We start from the raw sequence: 20,789 nt of genomic DNA, 5'->3' as shown, positions 1-20,789 counted from the left end.
ATGACTATTGATGGTAACCATTCCTTAACATCAGCTGTTGTCTTTTCATTTCACCTTTGACATTTCCCATGTGAATCCATTTCACATGTGAATCCATTTCCCATGCTGACTTATGAGTACTTACTTAAAGTGACAGGACTAATCTGCAGTCCATATAGGTACATAACCAATCTTTGGAGCCAGAATTCTTGCTGGTTGATAGGGGATCAAATACTTATTTCACTGAATGAAATGCAAATCAAGTTATAACCTTTATGTAACATTTTCCCCTGATTTGTTTTAATATTCTGTCCCTAAAATAAATAAACCCTTCATTTCTTTTTAAGGTAAACTAACAAAATCAGCAGGGGATCAAATTATTATTTCCCTCATAAAAAAATTTCAAGCATGAATAGGATATTAAAGTCTGTGACATTAAATAAAATCTTTGAGTCAGATTTATCATTGTTGATTTGTATTGCACTGTCAGGGTTTACTTGTATATCATTGTTACTTGTAGAAGACCTGTCAGGCTCACATTTTACCCCCAAAAATTATGATTATTATATTACTAAATAAGACATGTATATTAAAGCATGTTACTTCAGTTACTCAATGGCTTACTGCTTAATTGGTAACTAAGGGTAGCATTCCTTTCAATTTCAAAGTCAAAAAGCATGCACACAAAAAAAATTAAGTACATTTTTCCAACAAAACCTTATTTGAGTTTTCTTTATTGTGTTGAATTAACTTAATTTTTTGTAGTCTTTTGTAGCACACAATACAATTGTGTTTATGTTTTACTTGTGATCCGATTGACCAAAAGGATCTTAATACCAGGTATAAACAGCCCCCGAGGGAGCTGTGACAGAACCAGGGTAACTAGGACTTTGTTCTGCTTTACTCTTTGCAGTATCACAGCACCGGAGGTGGAAGCCAGGGGGGCTCCTGTAATTCCCTGAAGGGCCCACCATCTCCATAGCCTGAGGAAGTCCATGGTCTCATCTTCAGACCTACTACAGGATTCATACACAAGATGTTTTGCTCTGGGATCCAGAGGCCCAGTAACAGAAACCTCCAGATGGCTGGTTCTCACAACGAAGAAAGTGCCGTGCTGTTTTCAACCCGTGCACCTGGAGGCCCTTCCACTGCATGGGGACAATGAATGTTTCAGATGCATGTTGAGTGATCACATACTGTATGGTTATTTTGTGCTACTCATGGTGAAATGGAAAAGAATTTAGTGGAAAAAGTGCAGAGTATTTTATGTTGTTCTCCAAGTTTCGATCCAAACTAAGTGTTTTCTAAATCAGTCCTGGTATATGTTTTTGAAGGGAGTGTCAATGTTTCACTCAACGCTCTCAAGGTCAGAATGTGAATTTCCCTTTTTGTATTTATTTACCCGCTCTCCCCATCACAGCGCATGGATGTGTTTTGGTGTGGTACAGTTCAAGATGTTCTCTGTTTCTGTTTGAAATGCTCTGTGGATTTGTCAAAAAGTCTTGGTGGTGAATTGTTTACAGACATTGCGATTAGTAAAATGTTATTTCTCATGTTATTAAACATTTATTTCTTACAAAGCCAAGCTTCTTGAAATACAATTACTTCATTAGATATTCAGTTTATTTCCACAGTATACGGCGGGTAGAGAACTATGATGGATCATATCCATCTGGAGCTAGATATTATTTGTAACAAATAATATTATTATTTCTTATTATCTGGATAATTTGTAACAGATTCAAACCTGGATCAAGTATAGAGACAGTGGAGTGATACATTAAACACACAAGTGCCAGTCAAGATGAGGGGATGATCAGTTTTATCAGCCGTTATCAAAATCAAGTATTCCAGAGAACAGTAAATGATCAAAGGTTAAGCGTAAATTTAGCTGATATATTTTTGTATGACTGTATCAAAACTTTGAAGATAATGTTAACTTGTATACTGTACGGACAGCTTTGAAGCATCCTCAGAGAGAATTTGAAAACATCTGTTAGTTTCAAAAGATGTGTGTTGGTAAAAAGCTTTGTTATAGATATCAATATGATAACATAAATATCCATAAGTATTCAACCATACAAAAGTGTTGACTTAGTACATTCACAAACGAATTGATATACATTTGAAAGAAAAAGTATGTGAACCCTTCGGGCTTACTTGGATTTCTTCATAAATTGGTCATAAAATGTGTTCTGATCTTCATCTAAGACACAACAATAGAAAAAAACCTCAGTCTGCTTAAACTAATACCGCACAAACATTATACGTTTTCATGTTTTTATTGAACACAACATTTAAACATTCATAGTGCAGGGTGGAAAAAGTAGTTGACACCCAAGGCTAATGACATCTCCAAGAGCTAATTGGAGCCAGGAGTCAGCCAACCTGGGGTCCAATCAATGTGATGAGATTGGATGTGTTGATTAAAGCTGGGCTGTCCAATAAAAAACACACACCAGTTTTGAGTTTGCTGTTCCGAAGAAGCGTTGTCTAATGTGAACCATGCCTCGCACAAAAGAGCCCTCAGAAGACCTACGATCAAGAATTGTTGACTTACATAAAGCTGGAAAGGGCTACAAAAGTATATCTAAAAGCCTTGATGTCCATGTGTCCACAGTAAGACAGATTGTCTACAAATGGAGAAAGTTCAGCACTGTTGCTACACTCCCTAGGCGTGGTCGTCCTGTAAAGATGACTGCAAGAGAACAGCGCAGAATGCTCAATGAGGTGAAGAAGAATCCTAGAGTGTCAGCTAAACACTTAAAGAAATCTCTGGCACATGCTAACATTTTTGTTGACAAATCTACAATAAGGAAAACATTAAACAAGAATGGACTTCATGGGAGGACACCACGGAGGAAGCCACTGCTGTCCAAAAAAACACTGCAGCTCGTTTGAAGTTTGCAAAAGAGCACCTGGATGTTCCACAGAACTACTGGCAAAACATTCTGTGGACAGATGAAACCAAAATTTAGTTGTTTGAAAAGAACACACAACGCTTTGTGTGGAGAACAAAAGGCACAGCACACCAACATCAAAACCTCATCCCAACTGTGAAATATGGTGGAGGGGGCATCATGGTTTGGGGCTGCTTTGCTGCCTCAGGCCCTGGACGGATTACTGTCATCGATGGAAAAATGAATTCCAAAGTTTATCAAGACATTTTGCAGGAAAACTTAAGACCCTCTGTCCGCCAACTGAAGCTTAACAGAGGATGGACGATGCAACAGGACATCGACCCAAAGCATAGAAGTAAATCAACAACAGAATGGCTTCAACAGAAGAAAATACGCCTTCTGGAGTGGCCCAGTCAGAGTCCTGACCTCAACCCGATTGAGATGCTGTGGCATGACCTCATGAGAGCGATTCACACCAGACATCCCAAGAATATTGCTGAACTGAAACACTTTTGTAAAGAGGAATGGTCCAAAATTTCTCCTGACCGTTGTGCAGGTCTGATCTGCAACTATAGGAAACGTTTGGTTGAGGTTATTGCTGCCAAAGGAGGGTCAACCAGTTATTAAACCCAAAGGTTCACATACTTTTTCCACCCTGAACTATGAATGTTTAAATGTTGTGTTCAATAAAAACATGAAAACGTATAATGTTTGTGCGGTATTAGTTTAAGCAGACTGTGTTTCTCTATTGTTGTGACTTAGATGAAGATCAGAACACATTTTATGACCAATTTATTAAGAAATCCAAGTAAGCCCAAAGGGTTCACATATTTTTTCTTTCAACTGTATATTGATATATTTTCACTCCAGGAACTGCTGATATATTGATCTACATTTGGTAAAACCCACAGCCATTTCCTCTCATGACTCTAGAGAGGATCCAACTGGTCTCATTCCCCCATTAGAGTCTGGCAGACGTTTGGTCTCTCTCGTTTGGTCGTTATGATTCTAGTATGCTCATTATAACAGCTGTGATGAAAACGTGGTGTTATCTGTCCAAGAGAAGGTGCGAGTCATGTCAGATGGGTTGTATTGATGGAGATTGATTTAGCTATTCATTGATCTGTTTGCGTTGTTGCCAATCTCACTCCATTTGTTCCTGTGAGTACACAGGGGGCTTGTACCAATCTGAAACACCGGTTTCCTCTCTCTATATACAGAATGCATTCAGACAATCACAAAACACAGTATCTTAAATACTTAGGGATATTCCTACTTGATTCCTAATCACCAGGGGTCTCATTTATAAAACTGTGCATAGGATCCTTACTCAAAGTGTATGTTACATTTATACTTTTTTTACATTTATGCATTTGGCAGACGCTTTTATATAAAGCCACTTACATTGCAGTAGCCTATACATTTATACTTAGGTATGTGCAATCCCCTGGGATCGAACCCACAACCTTGCATTGTTAACGCAATGATCTTACCACTGAGCTATAGGAAAGTCCAGAAAGTCAAAATTAGCGTACGCCAAAAAATATTCAGACTTGTATAACTATGCGTCAAGTTTGCATCCATCAACCAGCCTAATATCCCAACCTGTACAAGCCCATTTTTACCCATAAATAGTCAATGCAAAGCATCTCATGAATGCTGATTAGTATATAAATAAGGCTGTCATCCAATTCACTTGTTATGTCTGACGTCACGCACCAGACAACCTCTATGGGATGCAACAGAAAAATAACAAAAATGATTTAAAACCACCAAAAAACATGTGATTTTATCCTTTATCTCCGTAACGAAATCACAAATGGCCACAGATGAGATTTACTAATTAATAATTGTTATAATTTTTTATCAAAATTATTATTAGAATTATATTAAGTCAAACAAGGTCTCTGCTGCATGTTATATGTTTATCGCATTTACAATGATCATTAACACCTCATTATAATTACATCATTAATAAGTGGTGTCTTTTACCTGAGATCAAATTTGAAGACATAATTGTAAAAGACAAATGTATCTTAACATAATTAGGACTGATAACGAGGACATACAAATGAAACGATTGTGCGAGAGCTTAATGGCTGTATTTCCAGACTTGGACATTTGATGATTATGCACAGTATTTAAGGAAAATATATTTAGTTTTTTATTTTCACTGTGTTCTGCAGTTATTGTATTTGATGCTGTCCTGTATTCATCTTCTCCTCACCCCCTCATAGTGTGATGGTGAGACAGCGCTGATTAAACATTTGTATTGAATATTTATTTAAGATTTGAGTCGGATTTTACAGGAAGGTGCATGAAACAATTATCACTCAATACATGCGCAAATAACTATGCCGATCACCCAATTTTGTGCGTATGCTATGTTTATAAATGACACAAAGGCACAAAAAAACCCAGATCGGCATAGTTATTTGCACTTGTATTGAGTGAAAATTGTTTCATGCACCTTCCTGTAAAATCAAACTCAAATGTTAAATAAATGTTAAATACAAATGTTTAGTCAGCGTTGTCTCATCATCACACTATGAGCGGGTGAGGAAAATAAAATTTTCCTTTAATAATGTGCATAATCATTAAACGTCAAAGTCTGGAAATACACCTGTTAAACACACATGGGACCCAGCTAATTTTGTCCGCAGTTTCCATGGAGGTCCCACATGTGTTAGCCGAGATGGGCTGATGGGCCCTTTATGTGTTCCATACAGGGCCCATACGGGGTTACCAGGCAGCTCCCATTTAGTACCCACAAAAGTCTGTCTACATGGTTTACTGATGGGACCCAGCTAGGTAATATGTTGGTCTCTTATGGGTCACAACAGGTATACACATTTGGGCTATTATATTGTCTGTTTGGGCTACCTTATTTTACAGTAAACCCCTAAATATAATCATCCACTAGAATCCTAAAGGCATTCAAAGAACATAAACCACTAGTTAATGCTTTTAAGTAAAGTTTATTTGGAATAAATTTAAACATGACCATTATAACTTGTCAGACGGAAAAGGGTGGCTTGCCCACTTCAGGTGGGTGGAGAGTCCCTGCCTCAAGTGGAGGAGTTCAAGTATCTGGGGGTCTTGTTCACGAGTGAGGGAAGGATGGAACGGGAGATTGACAAACGGATCGGTGCAGCATCTGCAGTAATGCGGTCGCTGTACTGGTCTGTCGTGGTGAAGAAGGAGCTGAGCCGCAAGGCGAAGCTCTCGATTTACCGGTCAATCTACGTTCCTACTCTCACCTATGGTCATGAGCTGTGGGTCATGACCGAAAGGACAAGATCCCGGATACAGGCGGCCGAAATGAGCTTTCTCCGCAGGGTGGCTGGGTGATCCCTTAGAGATAGGGTGAGAAGCTCGGTCACTCTGGAGGAGCTCAGAGAAGATCCGCTGCTCCTCCACATCGAGAGGGGTCAGCTGAGGTGGCTCGGGCATCTTTTTCGGATGCCCCCTGGACTTCTTCCTGGGAAGGTGTTCCGGGCATGTCCCACCGGGCTGAGACCCCGGGGAAGACCTAGGACACGCTGGAGGGACTATGTCTCTCGGTGACTCGGTGTATATTTAAGACTTTTTAATACCGTGCAGAATGAAATTTAAGACCAATTTCTTAGCGTCGAATTTGCACTTCCCCATGGCTAAAGCTCTAACTTTTCTCCATGTGGTAATGTCCAGTCCACTCCCCTAACCCCCGCGATCGTGTTATTTTTTAGTTGGTTCACTCTATTTTGTTCTGCATGACAAATAGACGTACATGATTTAAATACATAAATAAAGTAAATACATTTAAAGACAAAATAAAATCTTCTTTACGGTGTCGGTTCAACTACATCTCTAAGACTTTGGAAACGCAGATTTAAGAAATTTTAAGGCCTTATTTTGACATTATGGAATTTAAGACTTTTTAAGGATGGACTTTTACCCATCTTGCTCTCCACTATAGTACGTGCCCTCGCAGAAAGGTTTCCTCCCCATCCCTCCCACAGAATAGCCAATTTGACATTGCCTTTTCTGCCTCTTTTCTTAAATTTGGTTAGTTTAAAGCTACCTGTAAAACACAAATAAAAAAGAAAATTATTACCATTTTTAAACCCTTGCAACAGATAGAAGTTATCTCTATTTACATTTTTCAAGAAAATACTGTACAATAACGGTATCGTATATAATATTCTATCATACATAAGTGGTTTCTGTGTATTTGTGGGACAAGAACAAATTTTTGCTGCAAGGGTTTCTTAAGCAGACAAACACAGACAAAGACACAAAGCAACATTTAAAGTTATAGTTTACCCAAACATGTGTCTGTCACCATTTCCTCACCCACTTGTTATTTCAAACCAGTATGACAAATCAAGATAAAATTGTGTTATCCTGCACCCATTCACTTACATTGGTTTCTGTTCCATACAAAATAAGTGATTCGGGAACAGCACTGTGAACTATGGTTGAAAGTCATGGTTTACCCCAAAATTAAATCAGCCTCAGAAATCTCTCAAAATTTGTCCATTTTAAATTACACCTCATCCATATTCTCATAATTTGGGGAATTGTCTGTATGGTATAAATATGTGGATACATCGAAATTGCTTTTAATAATAAGTTTTACCTATTTACCTCTCTTTGCATGTGAATGTTTCAAACAATCCAACAGCAAGTAAACATACCATATACAACCTCAGTTTGAGGCGGTCTTATACTCTCTTGACTAGGTGCGGTCTAAAAGGAAGGCCATATTTTTTTTTGCGGCTTCATCTACAGTACTCCCTCTAATTTTACCAACAACCTAACAAAAAACAAGATTATGACTATTGAAGAGTCAACACAAAGAATGAAATTGAATAAAAAGCTACAGCACTGAAAACATTCTGCAGTGTATGTGCGAAAATGTAAATGAACCTGCTAAATGGTCATGTTATGTTAGAACGTACAACTTGTTTCTATAAAGTAGTTCATTTACTAAATTCTCTGTTACGTGCGACACAATCATGAAAGACGCAATCCTCCAATGGTTCATTGAGGTCATGTTCCATTCAAATTCATTCTGTTGTGTAACAAGAAAAAAAATGGGTAGCAACTATATATTATTTTTTTCTTTGATCTCTAAAACGGGATTACTTCCTTCAGAAAAGGCATAGTAATTGTATTAAACTATTTGTATAATCCCTTCAAAAATGTTTCAGCTAAAACAAAAAACTGTTTAAACTGTTTCACTACAGTTAAAAACATGGTTAGCACAACATAATCATGGTTACGGATTTGCCAAAAGTATCTGTAGTAGGGTTCGTGGTTTTGGAAGAAAGGAGACAGGGTCGGCGTGGCTGGTAAGAATCTCTTTTATTGATAAGCATAAAACACAAAGTAAAAGGAAATAATATTAAACTACGGCCTCCTGGCACGTAAGAATCTTTTCTCTGTTTCTTCTCCCAGTGTCGGTGTCTAGTCTGCTTCCGTGTACCTAACTCAACTCTTTCTCTCGAACCTCCCCTCGTGTTGGCTTTTATCCTCTTCCCGCCAATCACTGTAATTACAGACAGGTGTTTACAATCGGCCTTTGACCTACTTATTTCCCGCCGATTTCCTGTCTCTCTCTCTCCAGACTCTGCTAGACCACGCCCCACTTGCCACAGTATCAATACACCAAAAACATGTTTACTGCAAATCAACCACAAAAAAACATTGATAATTTTTGTAAGGGATTTGTAGTAACACCCGAATGCAAAGTGATGCAGATTTATATGAAGCAGAAACTCATGTTTGCATGATAAATATTGCTGTAATATTATTATATTTTATGTACTGTTAAAAGTATAACAGCCTTTTTGTTTACTTTTCAAATCGATTTTTGTCCCAAGCTACCTTATAAGTAAACGTTTAACTCACCTCAACTTTATTTATATAGCGCTTTTTACAATTTTCATTGTTACAAAGCAGCTGTACATGAGACACATTGACTACAAGTAAAACAACTAAAGTCATACACCTGTAAAAACAAGAAAAAAGTAAAAACACAAAAGACAAACATACAAATGCTCCACACAGACAATATGCATAAGTACTTACACACATCGACATAAACGCAAATACGCAAACACACTCACACACACGCACAGTGAAAGCACTCATTTGAGATAAAGCAGAGAACCACAGGTCAAGTATTAAACGGACTATAAATTCCTATATGCAATATTAATTATTTAAAACTTCTGAATTCTAAAGCAGCCCCCCTGGCCAGGCAAATAGTGCAAAACAGTATGCAAACGGTGGCGAGGAACCCAAAACTCCAATCGAGAAAAAAAATCTCATGCCCAACCAGGGGATTCCAGTTCCCCTCTGGCTAAAGCTGCTGCAACTGCACAAGCTCAAAAATGCTTGCATACCAAGGCTAAATAAAAAAGAAATAGACTTACTAATAAGCTAAGTTATAGATTTAAGATTATCATTAGCAATCTAATAGCATTTGAAATTTTGTAGTGAAATCTTGTCAAGTCGCCGCGTCCTTTATCCAGCTCTATCATCTCAGCTCTTGTCAGGTCACCGCTTCCCATTCTCAGCTCTGCCATCAGGTCTGGGCATGACCTTGAAACAAAGAGACAATACTGGCTGAGAGTAGAGTACTGTTCTGCATTCTTTGATGCAACAAGTACATAATTTGTTGTTGGATGTGTTCCTGGTTCTGGTTGATCTAAATAATGCAGCCTAAATCCTCTGAGGATTCATATTTTGGAAGTGTAGTGTATGCAAGATTGAAAAGATGCGTCTTTAGTATAGATTTAAACTGACAGAGTGTGTCTGCCATCGGACAGCGCAGGGAAGAATATTCCAAAGTTTAGGCGCTAGATAAGAAAAGGATCTACCACCTGCACTTGATTTTGAAATTCTAGATATTACCAACTGACAGGACGCCTGAGAGCGTAATGCATGTGGAGGACTGTAATACGATAGAAGTTCACTCAAATACTGCAGCACTAGACCATGAAGGGCTTTATAGGTAATAAGCAAGATCTTATAGTTAATGCGATGCTTTATAGGTAACCAGTGCATGGTTGACAGAACCGTGGTTATATGCTCATACTTTTTTGTACGTGTAAGAACTCGAGCTGCCGCGTTTTGAACCAGTTGGAGTTTTTGTAATAGGCCTGCAGGGCAACCACCTAAAAGTGCATTATAGTAATCTAGTCTTGATGTGATGAATGCATGAATTAATTTCTCTGCTTCTGACAGTGACAGCATATGACGTAGTTTAGATATATTCTTAAAATGGAAAAATGCAATTTTTCAGGTGTTGGCGACATGGCTCTTAAATGACAGCGTACTATCGAATACAACGCTAAGATTCTTAGCTGACGACAAGGATTTTATGGAGCATCCTTCAATAGTCAAGCAGTATTCTTGGTTGTTACAGTTTTGTCCGAGTTCAGTGGTAAAAAATTGTTACTCATCCAGTTTTTTAAATCGACTATGCATTACATTGTTCGATCGAACTGCTGTGTTTCATGACGCTTCGAGGAAATATAAAGTTGAGTATCATCAGCATAACAGTGAAAGCTAATTCCGTGTCGCTTTATTATATCTCCTAGAGGTAGCATGTATAATGCGAAGAGCAGAGGCCCTAAGACTGAGCCCTGTGGTACACCGTACTGGACTTGCGATTTGCGGGACACCTCATTGTTTATTGCTACAAATTGAAAACGGTCAGATAAATAAGACTTAAACCATTTTAATGCTATTCTGTTAATGCCGACGTAATTTTCGAGTCTATGTAGGAGTATGCTGTGGTCAATGGTGTCAAATGCAGCACTGAGGTCTAGCAGCACCAATAATGAAATACAGCCACGGTCAGACGCCAAAAGCAGATCATTTGTAACTCTGATCAAAGCAGTCTCTGTACTGTGACATGCTCGAAATCCAGACTGGAATTCATCATTAATGTCATTCCTTTGGAGGAAGGAGCATAATTGAGTTGAAACTACTTTTTCCAGAACTTTAGATATAAAAGGTAAATTCGATATAGGCCTGTAATTCCCTAGTTCTTTAGGGTCGAGTTTTTTTTTTTTTAAAGAGGCCTTATAACAGCCACCTTAAATGCTTTAGGCACATGCCCTAATGTCAGAGATGAGTTAATAATGCTGAGAAGAGGGTCTATAATTTCTGGGATCATTTCTTTCAATAGTTTTTTAGGTATAGGGTCTAGCATGCATGTTGTTGATTTAGATGATCTAATGATTTTAGACAGTTCATCGTGATCTACTGTAGAAAATAATTGCAATTTCTCCTTAGGGGTGCTGTAGTTAGTTTGTTCAGCGGATTTCACTACAGGTTGCATTGTTATAATTTGTTCTCTTATATCTTGGATTTTACTCGTGAAGTAGTTCATAAATTCATCACTGTTATGCTGATAATCAGAATCTGACAATGATTTAACATTTCAGGGAAATGTGTGCATGGGCTCAAAATGAGCTACACAATGTTTAATTAAATATACAAGTGCAAACACAATAAATCCCGTATTGGGTGATTACATTGATATAGTGCACTTATGTGTCTTTATATTTATTTTAAATGTTGTTTTGACACTTGGATTACTTCACTTAATCAGAATCTACTCATTTCAACAGTCAAGCAGATTTACTCAAATTTCCACAAACATTGAGCAAAAAAACTAAAACCTGCAGCCACTTTAATTGCTCACAACTGTTGCACCCTTGCGAGATCCCATCCCCCACTACTTCAGGCTTCTTCAAGATGCTCCTATATGGGGAGTCTGCAGACCTGGAGCATGAAGTTTTGCGCCCCAGGCAGTTTTACGCCCCTGCTATTCCTTATTTCTCCAGGAGGGGGAGTATGCCGTTTTACGCCCCTGCTGTATAATTCATGCAAGTTCATTGAGATTTATTGTTCTAAAACTTTTTGAAATAACAAGACAGTACAACTGCATCACTGACATGTGATGTAAATTAAGCATTAAATACCAAGTATTGTAACTTCAGCATTAATGTGAAAGGTAGTCCGTCTTTGCTCTTGGTTGGGGATGTAGTGGTCTGAGCTATGATGGTCCGATGGTCGTATTTCTCTTGGGTGGTGGTGGAATTGCCTTAGATGGAGCTGGGATGGTCAGTCAGTCTGCAGCTGTAGCTGGCGTAATCTCCAGGTGGGGATGGGCATATGTCGATCATCTGGACCTGGCGGAATTTCATCCTACCTCAGGCAGAAGGCAGAAGGAGAATAATTAGTGTAGCTGCTGTTCATTAACTATGCATTAAGTGAAAGCTTGGCTGAAAATATGTGTCTTTTATCTAGATTTAAATTGGGAGAGTGTGTCTGACCCTCGAATAGTATCGGGAAGGCTATTAGTGGATTTAGTTATCCTTGGTGTCATCAAAAGTCCTAAGTTTTGAGATCGTAGAAAGCGTGATGGGTTGTAATGTGATAAAAGCTCAGTTAAGTAAGTAGGTGCAAAACCATTTTAAGCTTTGTAAGTAATTAAAAGAATTTTAAAATCAATACGATACTTAATGGGTAGCGAGTGAAGCGATGATAAAACTGGGGTTATGTGATCGTATTTTCTTGACCTAGTAAGAACTCTGGCAGCTGCATTCTGAATTAACTGTAGTTTGTTTATTGATGATACAGGACAACCACTAAGTAGAGAATTACAATTGTCAAGTCTTGAGGTCACAAGTGCATGAATACACATATATTATTGTATACACACGGTTGATAAATGAGTCTCCCGGAATTTTACTTTCTCACAGATTTGAGCTCCAACACTAATCATACACCTGACCAGTTAATCAAGATCTCAGATCTCATTCTATGAGATCTCATTATAGAAACTTGCAGTTAAGTGTGTTAAGGCAGGTTGGAACTACACTCCAAGACAATTGATTTTTCGATAGAGGTGTAGGCGCCTGTTTTCACCCCAAGGAAATGCTCAACTCTTTATGGTTACCTTTAAAAACCACTTACATAATCACAACCATCCCTTGAAAATGCCAAAATAACAAAATAAAGAACATTAATAAGTGTCTTGCTTCTCATATCCATAAAATAAAACTTTATTTCTACATTCACTCATCCAGTCCAGAGCAAAGCATGCTGTGAAATAGAAATCCTCAGCAATTATTAACGCAGCCCTAACTCTAATAGGAAAAAGCAATTTAATCAAATACTTAAGATACTGCAACTTAAATGTTGTTGTAAACACGTTAACACAAATAAGTATAATTAAACACAAATTAATTTAATATAAATTGAACATTATTAAGTCAGCACAACTCATGAAATAACGTTTCAGACTTCAAATGGTTAATTAAATCAATAAATAAAAATTTAGACTTACAAAAATGCATTAAATGAAATTGTGCCAACCTTGAAGTGTCCACACGTTCTTTGATGCAATTATTTGTTCAGCAAATTATCTGCCAGCACCTCAGCAAAAAAAAGTAGACATTGGTAATATGTGCCTATATTTCTGACCAGAATGGATCACAATGAGTGGAAATCTCCTTAATTTTTCATGCACAACAAACAGAAAACCTCAACGGAGCCTTTCTGTAGGCCTGTTTGGCATGAACAGACTGGTTCAAGCTGTCATGAAGACAACAGGAACTCACATAACCACATGCGTCAACAAATTGAACATAGAGATGGGCAGAACCAAGCCACCAACAATGTCAGCTTTTAAAAGGTTACTGAGGCTACAGTTGATACATTTAATCACACCTAAACTGGGCTGCGTTTCCCGATAACATTGTCTCTAAGCACGCTAAAAAGACTCTAAAGGTACACCTTAACTCAAGTTATATCTTGTCTAGGCTTGTTCCCCGAACTATACCTTTTGAGGTTACTTAATGGTAAACATTCTTAAGTGAGACATTAGCAGGTGCTGTCCATGGAGGTTGTGCTGAATAGGTTGATATAGATGCCTCGAGAATCGATTGTTCACTCTACCTCGCGTTATAGAGTGGGTAAAGTATTGAGAAAACAATGTTCATTATAAAGAAACCCTGAAGAAATAGTAGAAATTGCATTTATCAGGGCTCACAGAAATGGTATAAAGAAATGTGTGTTTGTGTGTGTGTTTGTGTGTATTTATAATTTTGCAACTGTCCGATCCCGCACCTTCACAGCCATTTATTTTCTGCGTTAACCAGCTACATAACTGCCTATTTGGCTTTGCTTGTTTTTAGTAAGGGTCATTTATATTCTCATAGTTTGCCATTGAGTGTTAATGTTCTCCACGATCTGTTTTGATTCACATTATTGGCGTAAATTACTCATTTGTGAAGAGGGATAAGTGTCCCATCCAGAATGCCAATCACTCGCGGGACACCCGAAATGGCATGGAAGCCTTGATGTGCCTCCAGGCTCCATCACGTCATGCCTAGCGAGAGGCATAAGTACGTAATCAGTGGCATGACAGAGCAGGATGTTTGTCACGGAGTGAACGCACTGCCACACCGAGGTCTAAAAACGAAGAGCTGCCACAGCTCGGGGGTAGCTCCGTCTAGGTTGTCTGGATAAAGTTGGGCCAACAAGATGCAAGAGCTGCAGAATTCGTTCCCGTGGCAGGCTGAATTTGTTTAGAATTTTCTCTTCAGACATGGTAGCCAGGGGACTAAAATGTTCTCTAATGAAATTGTGCAAATACACAAACTGGCTCCGGGGACGGCGCCGTCTTTGATATAAGACAACTATTCGCTGTCTCGCTGCCATAGTTTGACCAAACTCCCCATAAAATTCATTCCCTTTATATAGACTACACTGAGTGTATTAAACCAGAGTATTTTATTTGTAAAATTAAAACTAAGTTAAAGTAAAAATGTAAATTTTATCCTTAATTGAATTTTATATTAATTTATTATTTGAAATGTTATAAACTCAGCAAAAAATGAAACGTCCCTTTTTCAGGACTGTGTATTTCAACAATAATGTTGTAAAAATCCAAATAACTTTACAGATCTTCAATGTAAAGGATTTAAACAATGTTTTCCATGCATGTTCAATTAACCATAATCAATTAATTAACATGCACCTGTGGAATGGTTGTTAAGACCTTAACAGCTTACAGAGGGTAGGCATTTAAGGTCACAGTTCTAAAAACGCAGGACACTAAAGAGACTTGTCTACCGACTGTGAAAAACACCCAAAGAAAGATGCCCAGGGTCCCTGCTTATCTGCGTGAACGTGCATTAGGCATGCTGCAGGGAGGCATGAGGACTGCTGATGTGGCTAGGGCAATAAATTGCCATGTCCGTACTGTGAGACACCTAAGACAGCGCTACAGGGAGACAGGGAGGACAGCTGATCATCCTCTCAGTGGAAGACCACGTATAACAACACCTGCACAGGATCGGTACATCCAAATATCACACCTTCGTGACAGGTACAGGATGGCCACAACAACTGCCCGAGTCACACCAGGTACACACAATCCCTCCATCAGTGCTCAGACTGTCCGCAATAGGCTGAGAGAGGCTGGACTGAGGGCTTGTAGGCCTGTTGTAAGGCAGGTCCTTACCAGACATCACCAGCAACAATCCGCCTGTGGGCACAAACCCACCTTCGCTGGACCAGACAGGAGTGGCAAAAAGTGCTCTTCACTGATGAGTCACGGTTTTGTCTCACCAGGGGTGATGGACGGATTCGGGTTTATCATCGAAGGAATGAGCGTTACACCATGGCCTGTACCCTGGAGCGGGATGATTTGTAGGTGGGGGGTCCGTCATGGTCTGGGGCGGTATATCAGATCACCATCGGACTGAGCTTGTTGTCATTGCAGGCAATCTCAATGCCTTGCGGTACAGGGAAGACATCCTCCTCCTTCATGTGGTAGCCTTTATGCATGCTCATCCGGACATGATCCTCCAGCAGGACAATGCCACCAGCCATACTGCTCGTTCTGTGCGTGAGCATTAACAACATTTACTATTTATATTTTTACCTTGCTTGTTGAAGGAATTTGTTTTCACAGTGAATAAATTGACAAACACACACATGTGACACAAACAGGAGCCATTATAATTAACCAAGCTACTGCGTTACAGTATCTTTGCTCACACCAAACACTCTTATCAGTTCAACTTAAAAATATCAGATTGTTTGTTACTTGGTTTGATGGTTTTGTTCTGCATAAAGCATCTGCATTATTTCTGCACAGGTCGGTGCGTTACTTGTTTTCAGCATGTGCGGACCATCGACCCATCCCCACCCCCAACCTCATCACTTTTAAAAAGTCAACGGTCACAAGAGAGCTCACCAGAGTCGTTACAACCTCATTACCGTGTTTTTATTGGAAACCCGAGTCGGGAACAAGCTGTAAAAGCAGGAAGTACAGTTTGTGTGTGAGAGATGTTAGATGAAATTAATTGACTTTCAAGCAACTCTTGAATTCAAGCAAATGCACTCATGTGAGTCATGTGGTGACTCATATGGCAGACTGGTTTCATGAGGTCCACATTAATTATCTATCCATTGAGAAATAATGACTAGACTACTTATAATAAAACTGAATAACACATTATTGTCTAAATATCTCCCTTTTTACATTCAGGAAATGTTTTACTTATTAATACCACTAAAATGCATTAATTTTAACAGTAAAGACCAAAGTAATATTTAGCTCATAATTGATGTCTTAAGACTATCAAAAGAGACTCCTGATGCTCCTTATAGCTAACCAGCACCTTATCTCACCCAAACCCTAAAATCACAGCCGCAAAGGCAAATTTAGCTAAAAATGCGAGTTTCAAGAGACAGCAAAGATACTGCGTATTAAAATATGATACATTGAAAGTCGTGCCACTGTTAAAATGTATTCTGTGTCATAGTAGATTTCATGATATTAATCGAGTAAGCTTTACTTAATACAATTGTGTCCTTGTTTTTAAATTAAAATTATAGAAAAAAATCTCTGAATTCGAAATGCACAAAATATTGAGTGAATTCAACTTTATCGTATCATGTTCAACCCACTTAAACTTGTATAAAGGATCTTTACTTAAATATTTGGTGGTGGGACTACATGAATTCTTTAAGTTAATTTCCATAACTGAGTAGTTAATTCAGAGTTCCCAGCATTCTTTGCATGTGACAGCATTAGGAGAGTCATTTTTGTGAAAAAGTTATATTTTATGTGCTTTACAATAAAATGAAAGACTTGGGGTGCTTCTCAATATGCCTCCTCACTTCCTCACTCATCCGTCCTCCCTCCTATGACCCGGAAACCAATTGAGCTCGACCATCTCTAAGAACATCTTATTCCTCAAATTGCACCGGGAGGAGGCGAGGATCGAGGAGGCTTTCTGAGGAGTCATGATTAAAGATACACAGGTGTTTCCTTTGCGGAAATGTTTATCAACTAAACCTGATGCGCATTTAAATTCTCCTCCCCCTGCACATTGTCACATCTTAAGATCAAATTCAAGCACGCATTAATATGATAATAAATCATTATATTATTATAAATGTAGATCTATTTCAGACAGAAGTTAAGATTCATATAGTTAAGATATTACTATAAGTAATATTTATGTATAACATACATTTGACATACTTTATATAGGCTACAATTTTAAACATGTTTTTAACAAATTTTATTTAAGTGGGGATTATGACATCTGTCTAAAGTATGTATGTAACTTTGTTTTATGTGCAATGTATAGAGTCATCATTAATTGACGATGCTTTGAAGTGATGCTAAAGAGAGCGAGGATATGCCATTTCACATTTTTTATTCCTCCGTCCTCGCGTCTTCCCTTGCTCATTGTTTAGAAGAGTAGTGCATGTGCTTAGTTTATGGGAAGTTTTGATATGTTATTTCACTCAGTGAGCAGTATTGCTGCTTATGCCTGTACTGAGACAACCCTCAGATTACTTGCACATCATATATGTTATAAGCAATAATACATGTAAAACAGAAGTTAAAAAAAGAGATCAAAAAGTTGACTCCAATCCTTAAATTAGAATTTCTTCTTGACCTTTTAAAGTGTATCATGTGACGTGTGCTTAAAAAAATTATGCAATTATACTTGATTTATTAATGTAACCAGAAGTTTTTGAGTAAATATCTGTGTCATTTTTTTACAGTGTGAGTGACAAGGAGAAAGGTTGTACTGACTCGCAAATTTAAAAAATATCTTCCTGGAACCTGATCTTTACTTAATATCCCAATAATTTTGACAGATACAATGTATTGTTGGCTATTGCTTAAAATATACCTGTGCTTCTTATGACTGGTTTTGTGGTCCACTGTCAAAAATTTATAAATGAGTTCATTATATATATATCGGTAAACAATTTAATGGCTATTTTATTCTTTACAAATGACTGATTCCATACAAAAGCTAAGTAGCTATGTTTTTAGTCGTTGAAAGTGAAAGCATTTTTTTTGTATTGGAATGTTTGATAGTATACATTTAATTTCCCCTCCTGTTGACACAGCTGTAAAGGAGGCACATTTATTGTCTTGCTTTGACTCACAGCTATCATCTTTATTGTGTGAGTCTGTGTGTGAAGCATTACATGTTCAGCTTCTCGGTTGCCAGGAAACTAAAACCTGATTCTGCCAGACATTGGGGGAGGGAACACTGGTGGAATTTTGTAACTAACTGATGAAGATGGTACGAAAGAAAGGGCTCAGCCAGAAGCATTATGCTAGTCTTAAATTTGTGATTCAGATTTTTCTAATAGCCATAAAAGAAAGGTATACAACAATTTAACCGCACAACTATAAGAATGTTTCAACATTTGTACTGGAAAAAAAAAGAGTGTTTTAGAGTCATAGCTACCATGAGCTCTGTTGATGATAGAACACCGTTATAGATGAAGTGTGATATAATTTTATTTTTAAATTAGATCGCTGCATTGATGAAGAAGGACTACAATGCCCACAGTTCATGGAAATCTTTGATAATATGGAAATGAGAAGCATAACTACGGATCTTCCCGATTCAATATGAAATTTACGTATCTTCAAGGGATGATTCGTTCCTTGCCTCCAGTACTGCAAAGCAAGTGAAGGATCCCAAGGTTGGTTTCAGTTTGACAAAACTAAAGTGTTATAGACTTAATCCATGGTCATTTCCGCGTTTACGCTCAGGGTGCGTGAAAACATCCGCTGCCCCACTGGAAGCCATTCATCTCTACCTAGAGCTGTGAACATGACAGAGGAGAAGATGAATTGTACTTGCTAGTTACATAAAGTTTGCCGTAGAACAACAAAAATTGTTCGTCATTATTTTGAGACTGTCAGCTGCACAACTGTGAAGTAAAATACAGAAGCACTCTTTTTAACCCCAATCCCAATTTTAACCCGAGCTTTTGTTTGTACTACATGTTTAATATACAGTATCTTAACAATACGATGTATTTCACTAATCTATATTACATGTTAATTCCCCCCAAAATAAGTACTGGTAAAGCACATTTGCTGTGGGTGAATACGGAATACAACCCGGAATATTTTCCGCTCCCTGAGATTTTACCGGAAATACGTAAGCATGATTCGGCATTCAGTCTAGTGGACAAAAACCACTGCCTCTATGTTTACAACCCGCCCCGCGACCATTAAATAGACGTGCTAGGCATTTTAATGTAAATGAACACAGGCTTTATTTCAGCCTAAAAGTGCTTGAAAACAGCAATTAGATTACATCACCCTGTAAATTGGCAACAAATAGGCTTATGCACCATAGAAACTTGCACTTCGTGTAGCCGATAGGTGTCTCCTGTTGCAACTATTCCTGAGAACCGGTCCAAAACATTAGATTTAGCAGCTTGGCCCTACTTTTCTTCTAATGATGTAAACTGGCGACCTTAATTCCTTCCATCATCACTTGAATGTCTCTGTTAGTTTTGTTGATGTGGCTGGCGGGCGGGAGCTGCTTGGCAAATTCGTGACGTGTTTTGTTTGGGGACATCGTTGCTACATAGGCCTACGTATTATAACCTTATCAAAGAACCTAATAAAACATTAAAGTATATATTCCCAAATATTTCATATAGGCTAAAGGGAATTGCACACAACATACATGTTTTTTTATTTTGATTTTAATGTCCCGACCAGGCCGCGGGTTATGAGCGCATCATTAAAGCACGAAATGATGACATAAGAAAAAAACTAGTTTGACAGACAAGGGGGACATCTTATCATTACATTCGGACCAAATGCAATAAAAGTATAAAAACATTGTACACAACTGCGTAAAAGCACACATCAGGTCTACATCCAGACACGCGTATAATGACAACAGAAAATAACACAGTCTAACATAATATGACTTTATTACTTATTATTTTACTAGTTGTAATACATAAACCATGAACTATTACTACAGATGGTCAAATTTTATCAGTGCTGATGGATGTCCTCTTTATGCAAACACCGGCCTCTTTTCGCACCGGATGATGGCCTTTCTGACTGCAGCTCTTCTTCGCCCTCCTCCGATGGCCTCCCTGCGTTGTCTTTGGTTGATATTAACCATTATTTCATTTTGACTGGAAAAAAATCCTAATCCTAATGCGTGAAAAATGATCTGCTTGCACATATAATGTTGAACAATTTGAGCAAATTTGTAACAATATTATTGAGGTTGTGCTTTGAAGTATGTATTCTCTTCTGTTATAACAATGTGTTTATTCCAGTATTAAAACAGATCAGTTAGTCGACGGTTACATTTGTGGAGTTAACTGTTATGGTTAGTAATAGCAGGATCACAATAGAAAACGTCTGTTTATCATAAAGCCCTATAGTGTCTCCAGATTTGTATTGTTTATTCATTTATCTAGTGGTCGTATTTCTTTAGTTGGGAGATAATTTTCCTTGCTTATGCTTATTACATCGAAATGCGGATTTCTGAAGCTGTAAAGATTTGTAAAAAGTCGGGGTTGACTGCC

The 20,789-nt window shown here is 38.1% G+C and overlaps 1 protein-coding gene across 1 annotated transcript in view; it reads left to right on the top strand.

The window, feature by feature from the left end:
• syt9a (synaptotagmin IXa) overlaps positions 1-1,541 on the top strand; it is a 44,410-nt gene extending 42,869 nt beyond the window's left edge. Inside the window, exon 7 of the mRNA XM_056766639.1 lies at positions 893-1,541. Coding sequence (XP_056622617.1) covers positions 893-961 — 69 coding nt within the window. The 3' untranslated portion in view covers positions 962-1,541. The remainder of the gene's footprint in view (positions 1-892) is intronic.
• Positions 1,542-20,789: the final 19,248 nt, after the last annotated feature.

This window comes from Triplophysa dalaica, chromosome 14 (genome assembly GCF_015846415.1).
Source record: "Triplophysa dalaica isolate WHDGS20190420 chromosome 14, ASM1584641v1, whole genome shotgun sequence".
Lineage (NCBI taxonomy): Eukaryota > Metazoa > Chordata > Actinopteri > Cypriniformes > Nemacheilidae > Triplophysa > Triplophysa dalaica.
Note: the sequence above shows the minus strand (reverse complement) of the source record. Positions and strands in the feature narration are given on the sequence as shown.